At 37.4% G+C, this 15,731-nt stretch overlaps 1 protein-coding gene across 1 annotated transcript in view; it reads left to right on the forward strand.

Annotated features, from left to right (window-relative positions):
* The window catches only part of OTOGL (otogelin like), a 91,780-nt gene that overhangs the window by 24,508 nt on the left and 51,541 nt on the right, over window positions 1-15,731 (forward strand). Inside the window, exons 18-25 of the mRNA XM_066184674.1 lie at window positions 205-329; window positions 2,234-2,443; window positions 3,310-3,475; window positions 4,529-4,603; window positions 5,134-5,186; window positions 5,862-6,024; window positions 9,151-9,258; window positions 10,249-10,387. Of these exons, the coding sequence (XP_066040771.1) occupies window positions 205-329; window positions 2,234-2,443; window positions 3,310-3,475; window positions 4,529-4,603; window positions 5,134-5,186; window positions 5,862-6,024; window positions 9,151-9,258; window positions 10,249-10,387 (1,039 nt within the window). The remainder of the gene's footprint in view (window positions 1-204; window positions 330-2,233; window positions 2,444-3,309; window positions 3,476-4,528; window positions 4,604-5,133; window positions 5,187-5,861; window positions 6,025-9,150; window positions 9,259-10,248; window positions 10,388-15,731) is intronic.

Genomic DNA, 15,731 nt, shown 5'->3' on the forward strand with positions numbered 1-15,731 from the left:
AGGAACATTTTCACACGAATAAAATATTGAGGAAAAAGTTTCACATGCCTTCTCTTCTTTTAGACATCAGAGATGGAAATTCTTTTCGCACGTTGACTGTTCAATGTGACTATGCATCTAAGCCTTTTAAATGAACTTGAATACTCACCCATGTAGACCCTAAGGTCAGCAGGATGCTTGCAGTGCTGACATATTCTTTTCCAGATCTCCAGCAGGGATGATAGAAGGGACCCCACAACTTCATGCCAATGCATGGAAGGTTTCCTCAGCTTGTTCCATGCCTATCAATATTCCCGTGGTTGATCCCTGCAACATGAATCAGCAAAATGGTATGTTTTCTCATGGGAGGCTAGACTGAGCTGTATTTATTATTATGGGACCGTTTTTATTTTCTCTGTGAAAAAGTTGCACATACATGTATTTCAGCTTCAGATGTCCCTTCCCTTCCCTTCCCTTCCCCATCCCCATCCCCATCCCCATCCCCATCCCCATCCCCATCCCCATCCCCATCCCCATCCCCATCCCCATCCCCATCCCCATCCCCATCCCCATCCCCATCCCCATCCCCATCCCCATCCCATTCCCCCTCCCCTTCTCCCTCCCCTTCCATTTTTCCATACATTTAGCATGTTAAATGAAATAAGTACTGGATAAATAAAAGCTAGTTGGTCATTTGGTGTTGGGTGTACTGGCTATGAGCACTAAATTTTGCAGTCTATTATACATGAAGATTTTTAGCTATGTGTGGTCCTGTAAATTGTGCCAGGTGAGAGGAAAGATGTGATGCATGTTTGTAGATTGTTAAAGAAAGTACAGGAGAGTGTTGAGATCAAAAGTCCTGGCTTCTCCATGCTTAGTGCATTAAAAATTTCTTTATCCTCCATCTATGTTCTCTGACAAAAACTTATGCCGACAATCTGTGAGCCTTGAATTTGTTCAAATTCCTGAGCAAAGATTTAGTTTTGGCTGGTTGGCATGCCTATGGTTTGTGTTGAACTTTCACTGTCTCCTTTTGGCATTGCTGTTCTTTTCAGTTAATGAAGACAATGGGTAGACTGCAGTTGCCAATTCTGACAGAATGTAGTCTAATTTTTGTAATATTTCAGACATCAGATCTCACTAAGGATGTGGGATTTATCCATATTTAAAGCCTGTTGAAGCAAGCTTAGAATAACAATAAATCTCTAACAATGTGGGGCATTCTAGGAGTTTTTATGCCTTCCTTGTTGCCTGTCTTCTAAAGACAGCCAAATCTCTCAGCCAGATCAGCTCAGAGCCTTCATTCCTCACCCTCAGTTTTGTGCTAGCCCAGTGAAGGTGGACTTTGATGTAAATGTGAGCTGCTTAGAGCAGGAGGGTGGACATGACTTTCTGAGGGTCCTTTCCAACCTGAATTTCCCAGTGATCCTCTAATAATCACTGTGAAAAAGCAGTGGGGAGTGAAGTGATCCACACCATGCTACAAAAACAGGCATCTTTTCCATCTGAGGATGATATTGACCTGATTAAACTAAACTAAAAAAAAAAAAGTTTGTTTGTTTGGTTACTTATTTTGTCAGGTTAATTTTCAACTGAGTCAAGTTCAGTCCCTGAATCTAGTTTACTGAGAGAGTCCATAAAATGTGAAATTCTTCTGTCAGTGTGTGTACACGGAAATGAACACAGAGGTTGAAGGGGATGTGCATTCTTTTAGCAGCAAAAGTGTCTTAAATGTAATCCACATCACAGTGTTCCTTAGCTATTCCACCTCCTGTGGTGTTAGTCTGCTTCAGTGGCTGGAGGAGGGCTTGTTGCTGCTAGAAGGTATATGGCCTGCTTGGGATTTGCATGCCCCCAGTTCTGCTTTGTAGTGCTTCCTGAGACCCTATGCCAGGAAGTACATGACCATTGTTGATGTTAAAGCTAAATGAATGTCAAGTAGAAAAACCATATTCCAAGCTTTGGGGGACTCTTAACTATTCTTTTGAAATATGTTATTTTGGCATTTAAATTTCCTGTGCTATAAGAGGAAGGCATAACTGTTTTAGTACAGTTATTTTTATCTTAACTGGAGTTTGCTGTTAAGGGAGTTGCTTGTACTATCAATTTTAAACTATAGAATTTTACAGAAAGAAATTGTATGCAAGTGTTTATTGTGCAGCTGGCTATGTTTGGTTTTAATATTCTGTGCTATTCATTTGACTAACTGTTATATTTAAATGGATCTGGCTAAAACAATGTCACCTTCTCTTAGCTGGGTATGCCTCTCACTGTGATATCATCAACCAAGACGTTTTTGCTCCCTGCCATGCCTACATCAGTCCAGGGCTGTACTATCAGCTCTGCCGCTTCGACGCGTGCAAATGTGGAAGCAGCTGCTTGTGCAACGCATTGGCGCACTATGCTTACGTCTGTGGCAAGCACGGCATCATCATTGACTTCAGATCTCATGTTTCTCACTGTGGTGAGTAACATTTCCATAATGGAATATCTTTTAGAAATGTTTAAAACTCTGCAAATTTTATTCACTCCACAAAATACAGGGGATATATTTGCTTCTTTTTCCCTGGAAACTAGAATTACGCCATGGTTTAATGACGTACTGGGGGAGAATGATAACAGCCTTTACAATAGGCAATTGAGCTGGGTCCCCCTGAGCTACCTCACAGGGAATGTCTGCTCTTTCCATTGGCCACAGAGAGAAATGGAATTCTTTCTTTGAATCTGTAAGTCATATGGAAGCCTCTATTAGGATAAGTAGTCAGGGAGTGACAGGAGTGGTGGACCCATTCCCTAAGGGAAGGCAAACTGGGCTGGCACGGGCTCCCTAGGGTGGGCAGAGCAGAATGGGCAGTTATTGGACAAGTAGGATACAGTAATGCTTTAAAGCAAAGCATTTCACAGAATCTCAAAAGTACTGTGAGATGGAAGGGACCCATAGGGGTTATCGAGGTCCAACTCCTGTATTTCTGTTTCTAAGCCACATAGCAATGCCTCAGCCTAAGCTGGACCATTCTTCTCTCTTGGAAGCCTGAATTACTAGATGGATGCCCAGTTTAACATTTGGAAAGAACAGAGAGATGCTGTTTACAAAACAGATGATTCCATCAAAGAATTATTTTAACGCAAACCCACCATAATCTAAATATTTCTAACTTAGGAAATTGGTAAAACAGCATATTTTTCTCATGCTTTTCAACTAAACCCAGTGGAACAAAAGACCACTTTGCTTTGATTTTTTTGAACTTCCATGATACACTGCTTTGTTTTCTATTTTTCACATTTTAAGAGTGTGCTGTTCTCCCTTCTTTCTCCCTCTCTTTCCTCCAGCTGTGATGTGTCACAGTGGTATGCTTTATCATCAGTGCTCTTCTTTTTGTAAACGTTCCTGTGCTTCACTTTCTATGGCAAATATCTGTGCTGATGACTGTGCAGAAGGATGTAATTGTCCTGATGGGAAGTACTTTGAAGAGTCCGTCAACTTTTGTGTTTCAATGTAAGTAATAAAAAAAATAGAATATATGTATGGGCACATTTTCCTCTTTCCTGCAAGATTTAAAGTAGCTTTTCTGCTGTTTCCCTCAAGATCTAGACTTCCTAGAGAAGATAACAAACAATATGTGAAGACTTAATGTTCTGTCTTAGTAATCAATAGTGAGACCTCATCTCTTACTGTGTGTAGATACATCTGCTTCACTTTAGAGCAGATGTGTCAAACTGCTTTAGAGAAAGGTAGTGAAACTTTTTAAATTAATGGGATAGCATTTTCATGTGAAAACCTTGGTTTTGACACTTGAAAAAAAAGTGAGAAGGAATCTATAAAGCAACAATCCATGAAGTAAGGGATAATGTGGGAGGAGTGGCTAGAAGTGTCTCCTTTTGTCTCACAATGCAAACCTTTTCAGTTAAATGAGAGGAAATGGTCAATGAGAGGAAATAGTTTTTGTATGTTGCATACCAAAAACTTTACAGCTTACCACTATGGGTAGTAACAGAGCTATTTCTGTTCATTGCAACATACATTTTGAAAAGATCAGTGAAGTTCATACTGTAGGGATAAAGACTGTTTTAAACTATTCAAGAGTGTGAACAAACTTCTTATTCACATATTTTTTCATGATTTCTAGGTAATTCTGTTGCTACTTCTAACCGATCTGGCTGTTAATCACAGTCTTAATGGATTTTGCTATGATAATTGCTCTATCACATGATTTTAAAAATACTTTGAATGGGAACTCCCATAACTGAGAAGAAAAAGTCCTTTCTATTCGAATAATACACAGGAACAGCAAATAAAAAGTACAGAGATTGAGGAAAATCCTGGCTTTTTTGAAGATGATACGAGTTTTGGCACTGACTTCAATACAGTCTGAGTGTCATCTTTAAGTTTTTGTCTTTCAAAGAATATTGTACATATAACAGTTGAGTTAATGAAATAAGTTAATGTTATGATGAGACCTGCATATCATAATAGCTCAATAAAGAGAGAGCCCTTAAATCCCATTTCATCTTGCTTTTCTACCTAAATGCCAGACTCTTCTTTTCACAGATCTGGCTGTCATTGCCATTACAAAGGCAAAACGCTCCAGCCTGGAGAAATCCTTCCTACACCAACAGGCTCCTGGTAGGTTTGAGTGCAAGAGTTTTACCTTTCTTATATCAGTTTGGACTCTACTTTAAGTGGTTTGAGAATTTTTCTCACATAGATTGAAAGTTTATTGTATCAAGATTTTTTTTTCCCCACTTGGTAAACGGAGCCTAGTATAAATTGGATTATGTACCTGATTATTTTAACAAAATACCTGGAAAATTCTGTAAGCCATAGTGGATAAGGTTTTGTGTTATACTGCCTGCATCCTAAATCACCTGGTCCTCTATTCTCACAGGGGTTGACATATTCAGCTTTTTTTTTTATTTCAGTGGAAGTTAGGAAATCATATAGTACAGACATGATGAATTTCAGTCCTCTCTACAGATCAGGAATTAGAAAATACCAACAAAATATTGAGCAGAACTCAAACTTTTGGATTTTAATCCTTTTTCTCATCCTAATTTCAGTTGTTTAAATTAGGTTGAATTATATAATCTTTTTTAACATGGTGGCTACAAAACATTTTTTCCTTGAATAAACATGGGTTTTCTTTTCTTTTCTAGTCAATGTTTGAATGGAACAGTGAAATGTATTGAAGCCACTACAGAAAACATAGGTAATTTACAGTCTTGTCCTATATAGATGTTGCACAAATAGAGAATTTGATATTGAATAATAATTTGTTTTTGTCCTCATATGTATTTAAAGTATGGGATACTTCATATCACAACAGTTAAAACTGGAGGTTAGGAGCACAAAAAGTCTTGGGGTTTTTCCCCTCTTTTTCTGTAGCACAAATTGTACTACTCAGTCACTTGGGAAATGAAAAGAAATAAATAATTTCATGTGACATCTAAGTCAATGTGTTCTCATGGGAATACTTATAATTAGGCTCTCTAGGAAGCTTTAAGATCTTGATTTCTAGAAAGTAAATTTTTAATGCATTTCTAATGGATTTAAAAGTACCTTGAAAGTTAGGCCACTTCTAAGGGTTTTTTCAGCCTAAGGTACAATGGTTCTGTCATTTAGAATGGACTCTGTGTGAGATCCAAGATGCATGCATCCAGATGCTTAATATAATTGGGTTTTTTACATTAGAACAACATATATTAATTTTATATTTCTGTAATATAGATTATGTTATAGACTGTTATTCCTATTGCAGTCTTATATGAACTATAACGTAATCTCCCTTTGTGTCCAAATAAATAGATTGTCAACAAAAACAAATAGAAAACCTTCAGCGTAAAAGAACGGTTGATCTTATTTAATCTTAATTTTGCATTTGAAGTTCACATATGCCCTGAAGGAAAAATCTACTATGACTGCAGATCTCCTGTGCCTGGGTTACCAGCAGCGGGTGTGAATTGTGGGATCTCTTGTGCGAACCTTGCCATGAATTTCTCCTGTGTCCCCTCACCACCCTGTGCAAGTGGCTGCATTTGCCCCCCTGGGTAAGCTTTGATGGAACAAGCTGGAGCACAAGCCAAATGCATATTTTCCACAGTTCAACTCTGCAAATTTATTTTCGCTTTTTAAATTCCAGTGGTATCACACTTCTAATTTTGTAACTATTGTTCTGTAAATTGCCGCAGACGCACAGTAACAGCTAAAAGGCCATCAGATATCCAGCTTACTACCATTCCAACTGGCTGGTATTTGGGACTGTCTGGACAGGAGATGACTTCCACCACTTGCACAGTATAGTTTATTTGAATATAAAAGCAAACATGACAAAAAATTTTGATGTAAACTATTTGTGCTCCTGTTTATTGCTGCCCAAGTCTGTCTCACCTAAATTTCTACTCAGGCTTACAGTGTCGTTGCCCAGCATGGGTCAGGGATATGGACTAGTTTCTGGTCTATTTCCCTTCATTCTCTCTGTCCTTTTTTTGTTTTCTCAGCTCCTGTATTTGTATTTGGTGCTTAGAAACAGTCTGCTGAGCTTGGCAGGGGTCAGTCAATTCCAGTATAAAATCTAAAAACTTTTATTGTAGTTTATATCAGGATCAATCACCATTCCCTCCATTTGTTTCCATTCACTCTCCTGACACCTCCTGTGTGCATTTTCAGACTGAAGAGTCAAATACGCTGTGCAAATTGCTGTAATTGCCTCTCATCTCAGGTGGAGTGCTCCCTTTTTTTCTTCAGCTTTCCATTTCATTTCACTATGTGTGGCCAGTGTTCTCCTGACAGTGTATCAGTTATGCACAGATCAGAGTATAAATGAGACTGTCACCATTCCCCTTCCAGCACTTTGTGATGTTCATAGATGACTAAGCATTGGTTAAGGTACAGATTTCAGGCATAGGTATTAAAGATTTCACTAGTTCTTGCCTGGTATTCTGTAGTCCTCTAAAACCTCTGCCTCAGCTGAGAATTTAGCTTTCAGGACTGTTAGTGTTATGTTATATATGTTATAAAAACAATTATTTTTAGCACTGTAAAAGTAATAAACTAGTAATAACTGAAACATCACCATGATATTTGCATGAAATTAAACTAGCAGTATTAACTTGAAAGTTCATTTGAAAATGTGAAGAAACTAAAAGAAGAGTTAAAAAACAGAGCTACAGCCTTACAGAGCTACAGCCTTGGTCTCACAGTTGTACCATTTCAAATTGAGTACTATTTGATTATTTTCTGAGGTATAATTATAACAGGAAAACAGACAAGCAAAGTCCTATGTTTCTGTCAAATAATAGAGTAAAACACATGAATTATTTTTATTACACAAGAGAATAAACACTCTTTTTGCTATTAGGTTGAAAAGTAAGTATATAACACTTAGTGCATTTAGTAATGTGCTTGTTAAATTGTACTTAATTATGCATTTCAGCCTCATGGTTCCAAAAAGCGAGTATGGCTTTTAACTAGGAAGGTGCCAGCTGCACTCTCTTTAAAATTAGTTTCAAAAGGTCTCTTTTTATGCAAGAAAATGTTAAACATATATCTCCTGCTATTAAATCTAAGTGGATAAGTCATTAAAAACTTGTTGTGAGACATTTTGCTGTAATGTAGTTTTTTAAATTCTCCTGAGTTGCTGTCCTTCTCTTTGGTTCTCCTTTCCCACCTCATTTCTACCACTACCCATTGTTTAACTGAGTGACCTAAGATTTTGGGGTGGAATCCTGAATTCTGCTGGAGACTGGCACCTTATTCTAGTATCCTGAGTATTTATGGTGCTTGTTAATTAGTGCAGTTTGTGTGTGGTGTTGAAACTTTGGGAAACCATGAAATGATGGACTCTAGTATGCAAAAAAATGGTCTTCCTAAAGTAAAATTGGTTTACATTTTCTATTGTTAAAGTTCTTGCACAACAGCTTGTTGTTCTTTTAGTCAGTAGTTGAAGTGGTGACAAAGAATTAGAAACATTGGGAGTCTCTGATATACTTTAGAAGTTGAATCATATAACAGCCCAAATTTTCGTGAGGAAATGATCTGAGAACGACAGTAAATTTATCACCCAAAGATACACTGAAAGTCACCCTTACACTGAGCTGGAGATATGAGGCTGAACTGAGTTGCAGAAGCACAGAGTTGTGTGGAAAGGGACTTCATGAGCCTATGTTAATCTCCTGCCTTTAGGCAGTACCAGCAATACCGATGTTATTCTTGGGAGACATTTAGCTTCTATTGGCAGAGACTAAGTGCCTTCCCAAGCCATCTGTTCTGGTGTTTTCCTATCCTTAAGAAATTTTCTGAACGCTTGACTGACTACTTAGACTCTTGACTACTTAGAGCTGATTACTGTTTAATGAAATAGTAATAGGGTGAAGAAAATGAAACTGTGTATTTCTTTCAACTTCCAGTGAAACAATCTCTAGAGTGTACTTTGAGTGCTGTGTTGCATGACAACTCCAGGAATTGCTCTCCTAAAGAACAACACTGGGATTGTCAGTAACATTTTTGTTAAGAAAGTTAAAATTGTTAAATAGGTGGAAATGAGATAACAAACGTGTGGTTGACCGTATATCTGGGTCACTTATTGATCTAATTTGATTTGACACTTTTTGCTTTAAATGCCTGTTTTGTCTTAATCTTGTCAGTTGTTTCAGCTTCCCTTGTATAGGCAAGTAACCTCCACCACTGCTCTTCATGGACTGTGCAGCAGGTGCCATGGGGCAGCTCACTGTTCCGCACTCAGAATAGGACGGGTGCTGTCTGTGCGGGGGAGCAGGCACTCCAGTCCAGCTGCTTTTCTGGCACAGCAGGACAAGAGAACAGCAGAGAGGGAAGGGCAGTCTGGCCACAGCCTCAGCAGCTCGCATGGTACCCAGATGCTCTGGAGTTTTCAGAGAGGAATACCTACACTGCATACACTCCTGCATGGGAACTGGAGCCCACACCAACATACCCCTTTCTAGATAGAAGGAGAGCTGCAGCTGTGCGCTTGGTGAGGTCTCCAGCTGTGAACTGTGGAGATCATTTGATTTGGACAACTTTTGCTGATGAAACAATTTTCCTTGGCTGGATGAAAGAGTGATTGCCCTTGGTGGCATTTCAGTGATACACTACACATTCAGTTACATTGGTCTTCTTTTGGACTCTTTCATCTTAATAGTTCTTTTATTTTGAAGGATGGCTGAGCACAGAGGGAAATGTTATATTCCTGACAGTTGTCCATGCACCTGGAAAGACAGAGAATTTCTGTCAGGAGAAGTGATAGCTACTCCATGTTACACCTGGTGAGTTCATTTTGCAAGTTTCAAATCATCTGGATCTAGACCCAAAACTGATAGAAACTGATACAGAAAATGTGCTGGGTACTTTGAAAATCAAAAAAATATATGTTCTTGTTTATAGATAGTTACAGGATATATCTTTTATTAGGCTTACTGATAGATATCCAAGTTAAAAAACAATCAAGAACAAATGCTTAATTCCACACATATTTGCTAGTCTCTGAAATGAAGATATGTGGCATTTTGCAGAATAGAATATAATGAAAGAGAACCAAGGAGAAAAAGAGAGATATGTTAATTTTCTAGCCAAAATATCTATATTCAGTTAAGTGTATATTTAATAATAATGACAAAAAATTGGCATGGCAGCTTTTAATCAGTTAAAAACTGCACTGGCAAATCAACTGAGGATTTACACTTACACAAGCAAAAATAGAGGACGCCAGTACTACTTTCATACAAATTTGTGTAAGCCACTGAATGTAGCTGACAGGAAAGTAATATTGCAAAATATCAGCATTAATTTCTTAAACTCATTCCCTATTTGTCTGATACCTTGAAATCTTACGGGTAGCAACTGGAGGTATTTTCCTTTGAAAATTTGGAGACCTTTATCAAAATTTAGAAAAAATAGACTACTGATGCCTTATGAATTAGCATGTTGTGGCACTGTGCCTTATCTATACCAGAGGCAATGATGGAAATATTTGCATAAGCCCTGCAAAGTCTGAGATTTTGCATTTATTTTTAATGCATTTTTATTTTACAAATGGGCTGATGGCAAAATTCTCAACGCTTTCTTTCCATGGCATTATGAGTATCTTCAGAAGCAATTCACAGTATAGCTCTGTGTTTCAAGGTCTGAAAATTTTATTTCAGTCATGAATTTCTGTATGATTTGAAATAAAGAACCCAAGAAAGCATTTTCTTGAAAATATACAGCAGATGACTGCCACTGTGAGGAGATACTGATTTGGTTTGTTTTCCTTGCAGTGTTTGTCGGAGAGGCGTCTTCAATTGCACCAGCTACCCCTGCCCTGCTGTCTGCACCATTTATGGAGACCGACATTATTACACCTTTGATGGACTGGAGTATGATTATGTCAGCGACTGCCAAACATACCTGCTAAAGGTAAGAGGATTGGTCATGTGTTTTCTTGTGTCCATGAGAAAACAAGTATTTTGAACATCAGGAGTTGATCTATAGAAACAAACATTAGGAAAACAGTTGTAGAGCAGATATGAAAGAAGAACCTGTACATGACTATTTTGAGCTCATCTGTTTGAAATTGATACATAGGTGTGTTCTTGCATATCTCTATGGTTTGGAGAAAAAGAAAAATCAATGTGTTCTGTTCTACCTTAATCATGCTTTTGTCACAATGAGCAAAGAATAGCGCTATAGAAACTGTTAGAACTAGGTATAATCCATAGATTTATTTAATAATTATCTATAAATCCTGCTTGGCTTGGAGTTACTGATGAGCTCAGGCTGCTTGGAATTCTTGTTGAACATGATTAGCATCAGATCTGGATTGTATGTGTATAATAATATCAATGATTTCATAATTCAACAGTGAAATCATTCATTGAGTTTGTCTGGCTGCTAATGTTCCTCATCGCACACATTTAGAGCCTATTGCTAGCTTTTTGTTTAAAAATACCATTACTGACATTTAAAAATATAGTCTATTACTAAAACCACTATTGTTTATTATAATTGTTGCTATTTTAAGATTGTCTGTGTTCTCAGTTTCAGTAATGTATTTAGAAGAATACTCATTTTCCTGACTGTCTAACCTTGAGAATAAAGCATAGTTTCTCAACAAAGACTATGGCAAATAGTTATTTCAAGTATGCTTTAGTAGAGTATTCACAGCTGTGAAATAAAATACATTGGTTTCAGATTTTTTGTGTGTGTTTAAAAAGAAAAAAGAAGGGATTTGAAAAAGATAATAGTACCTCATAGGAAATTCCTGGCATGTATCAATTATGATAAAAGAGCTCTAACTCTTAGATATATATGAACCTTTGTACAAGCCTTCCTCCTTTAAGATGCAAAAAATAAAAATTACTTTACTTGTAAAATCATCTTGCCTACATGATGATGTGGAAACGTAGGTTGTCATTTCTTAATTCTTGTGCCATTCATTCAGAGAGGTTTGTAAGACAAATGTATGGTCCTTTTTCAAACTTTAGTATGATTCTGGAATGTTTGGCTTTTACAATCGAATATCACCTGTCACTCTACTGTGTAAGAAAGAACCTGTCTGGAAACAAACCATGGGAAGCATTTGGCATCCAAGAATAAAGTTGGCAATCGAATAATTGAGACACATGGAATGCCAGTGGGCCAGTGGGCCATTCTTCAGGTGAACATCACATAAATGATGAAAATGCGGCCTACACAGATCTGCTTTTCAGACTTCTCTGACTTTTTTCAGCTTCTCAAGCTGAATTTTTTTTCCCAAACTCAGCTAATGTGAGAAAGTATAGCCTAATTTGTTCACAATTTTTCTTTCTTTAGTAAATGGAAAGCTTTCATGGTCTATATTGAAGGACTCTTTAGTACATATTAGGCACTGCATAATTATATCTGGAACAGAAGATGTATCTGGGCTGATTTTTGACTGGGAAATGTTTAGAGAATTTTAAAGGGGAGGGAAAAAAGAAAAAAAAGCAAAGGATGGGATTATATGGCAGATGCCCCAGAGTTTTGAGGGAACTAAAACACAGAACCGATGAACTACATGATGTGCAACCCTGGAATCAGAGGAATGGAAGATGGCAGGATAACCAAATATTTTGAAAGAACTTAATGGCTGAATTTGACAGGAACAGAGCAATATGTATGATTTATATATGAAGGAACTTAATAGAAATTTTAGTAAAGAGAAATTGCAATGAGGGAAGAGTTGAACCACCCATTTTTGTTTTGTTTTGTTTTAATAAAAGAAACTCATGCATGATGAGTCTTCTGAGTTTTTTTGGTGAAGGCCATAAATATATGGATTAGCATAATCAAGTTAATATGTGTGTGTTTTAGCTCAAAGACCTTTTGGAGAAAGATTTCCAAAAGTATTTTTTAGAAACTACTCTCATATAAGATGAGAATGAATATTCTTTGAGACACAAATTTGCAAAATCACAGAATGGGTCAGGTTGGAATGGACCACAGTGGGTCATCTTGTCCAACCTCCCTGCTTAGGCAGGGTGATCCTAGACCACGCGGTACAGGATTGTGTCCTGTCAGTTCTTCATTATCTCCACACCCTCTCTGGACAATCTGTTCCAGTGCTCAGTCTCCTGCACAGTAAAGATGTTCTTCCTTATATTATGCAGGACTTCCTGTGCATCTCTTTATGCCCATCACCTCTTGTCCTGTTGTTTGGCTGAGAAGAGTCTGGTTCCATCCCCTTGACACCCTCCCTTAGATATTTATAAACTTTGATGATGTCCCCTCAGTCATCTCTTCTGGAGGCTGAACAGGCCCGGCTTCCTCAGCCTTTCCTCATAAGAGGCATGATCCAGAGAGATGCTCCAGTCCCTTCATCATCTATGTTGCCCTCTGCTGAACTAATTACAACTCAAAGGTTAAAAGACAGGAATAAGTGGCCTTTTTTTTTTCTTGGAAGGGAGAAATCCTGATGAAATCGCAAAGGGATCCAAGCTGAGACCTACACTCAGCATCAGAAACAACTTTGAAAAGGTGATATGAGGATTGAGGTAGAGTATTCGGATGATAAAAATTGAGTCTGAACATCTGAAACAAAAAGCTTCAGGAGATCTTAAGGCAGAAAACACTGCATAAAAAAATAAAAGAGGAAATTCAACAATGAACAAATGCAAGCCAGTGAAAAGAAAAAAAACCCCTGTAACTACATTACCATGCTGTGAGGCACTAAATTAGCTACTGTTATGCAGGAATGGAATTTTAAGTGAGGAAAAGAAATGAAACACATGTAATGGATATCTTCATAGTGGCAGCCTGAGTGATAATCACGTGTGCTTTTATTTGCATGTACACAATTACACTCCACTTAACCACATCCTGATGTGGTTAAGCTGCATTATATATGCAGACATGATGAGGCTGCTCTTGTTTGAAGTATTCTTTTTTGTTCGTAGAGCAGAGGTTTCCATGTCTCTCTCTCTGTATAGTCCTCTTCCCCCATATTGTGATATTTTTAATAGTAGTAACCAGGTAGTTTGAGTCTACCTTGAGCTACTATTTGTTGAGAAGATATAGAAGAGAGCCCTGTCTCTTTTAGCCTGTTATCCAAATAGCCAGATGAAAGGTGGAAAAGTTTATATATAAAAGCAAAATTTTAATTCCTTGCTTAACATCTTGGCAGGCACAGCTATCCAAGGCAGTAGCACCTAAACCATGCTACCTGTTTTACAAACCATTTTTTTTTTTTCACACAATCATGGAATCATAGAATGATTTGGGTTGGAAGGGATATTTAAAGGTCTTCTAGTTCAAACCCCCTGCCATGGGGGTGTGTGTTGTGTGCTTCAAGTTTCCTGCCTGTAAGGTATCACAGATCATAGAATTCACAGCTGCTAATACACATTCCATTGATTTAATGCTAGTTTGCTGTGCTGTTGTGAGGCTGATTTTTATGGATAACAGGAAATGCTCACCAGACTCCTGAAACTGAAGCAGCTAAAGTGGTTGTAGTATTGTAAATGCAAAACTGTAATAAGTTTGTCCTTTTCCTTTTGTCTTTTATCCTTTAATCTTTTTCCTGTAAGCAGTGGACTGCTTTGTTTCTACTGACAGAAGTGCCCTAAAGGTCTTGTAGCAGGGCAATAAGGGAAGTTATAGCTACAATAATTTTGTTGGCATGTGAGCTCTTCCCAGATATAGCACTGAGTGCAGGAATTATATTCTGAATGCATCATCCCCAGAGGCATGATAATGTGCTGTTCCCATCCATGCTACCAGCCTTCACTGTTTGATTTGGCTGTTGGCCTTCCTAAATCTGATCTGTTTGAACAACTCTTTAATTTGTCATCATATTCCACTGTACCAAACAAAGAACTCATCCTTTACCTTTATTATGTTTTTAATAAGGAGCCCTTGTGCTCTTGTGGGAGAAAAATCAAGTATAAGCTTTCAGCCAATTATGAAACTTACTTGTTTTCAACATCAGTGTCTCCTGTCAGGCCTTTTTGTTTAAGGTGACTGTAAGTGTATGAAAAAGCCCTTTATAACTAATTCAACAGATTTGTCCATTGGGCAGAAAATAACAAAATATTTAGATCAGCAGTTAAGAATATTAGGGCAGTAAAGTCTCATGAAATGATAACTTCACTTCTATCAAGGAATTAGGAGTTAATTACACACTGAAATGTAAAGTCCCTGTATAGATAAATGACATTCATAGAGAAGACATCAGTATTTATTTTTAACACTTTAAAATCTGTTATTTCAGAGGTTAAAAAAAATTATAGCAGACCAACTGGTTTATCAGTGTAGAGCATGTAAACACTTCATTTTGCTAATCTAAATATGAACTGTAAATTTAAAGTCAAGCAGTTTCTCACTTGAAAATATTTAAATAGCTTTTTTCTTCCATATTCTTGCTTATTGACTTATTTTACTATCTCTGATGATGCTACATTTTTTCCTCCAGGAAACAGGATTATTTTTCTGACAAACTTTTTACTAGTTGCAGTTTGTTTCTTCCACTTACCTGTTTCATAGACTTCTTATTTTATGGTAAAATTGATGTCTTTCTATGACATGTGTTGGCCTTTTTTATTTATGTGGTGGTTGTCCTGCAGCTCAGCATTTTTATTAAGACTTTAAGGGTCAGTGCACTTGGAGCCCCTCAGACATGTTCTCTTCTGTGAAACAGAAGAAAAATTTTTTCTCAGAAAAAAATATTCCTCCAAAAATTATTAGTAGCATTTCTCAGAAAAAAATTTTTTTTCTCTGCTTTGGGGCATATTTCAAGCAGGAGTTCAGACAGATAAACTACCCATCAGAATATTCTCAAATGCGAGGGAGCTCTGCCACAATGCTCATCTGCCTTTTTAAAAACACCCCAACCCCCCCACTGAATTATTTCCACTAGCCTTAGGTTGTCAAGAAGGTCCTAAAGCACAGAAAGGGATGGACTGTTTTGTTCCTATATCCTGAAAGATGAAGGTCAGCATAACTAAGGCCTCTTCCTCAAGGATTGCTATTTACTAGATCAGTCTTGAATTCAAAGTATGCATTAAAAATAATTTCACTTCTTTTCACCTGCCACTGGGGTTTGAGCATTTTAAAGTCATCTTTTTAAGCTTTTTGTTGTAATCATGAAAACTCTTTTAAAGTCAGAGTTGGAGGATTATGAAAGCAACAACCATTTTGAGCCATTTGATGAAATGATCAAACCATTATGCCAATTAGAAGTGCAGATGTAACTCTTTTGGGTCAGCAGACATTACATAAGAGCCCTTTTGTTAAGTTCATTTAGCAA

This window comes from Chamaea fasciata, unplaced genomic scaffold (assembly GCF_029207755.1).
Source record: "Chamaea fasciata isolate MVZ Bird 193981 ecotype frontalis unplaced genomic scaffold, bChaFas1.0.hap1 SCAF_5, whole genome shotgun sequence".
In the NCBI taxonomy this organism is placed as follows: Eukaryota; Metazoa; Chordata; class Aves; order Passeriformes; family Sylviidae; genus Chamaea; species Chamaea fasciata.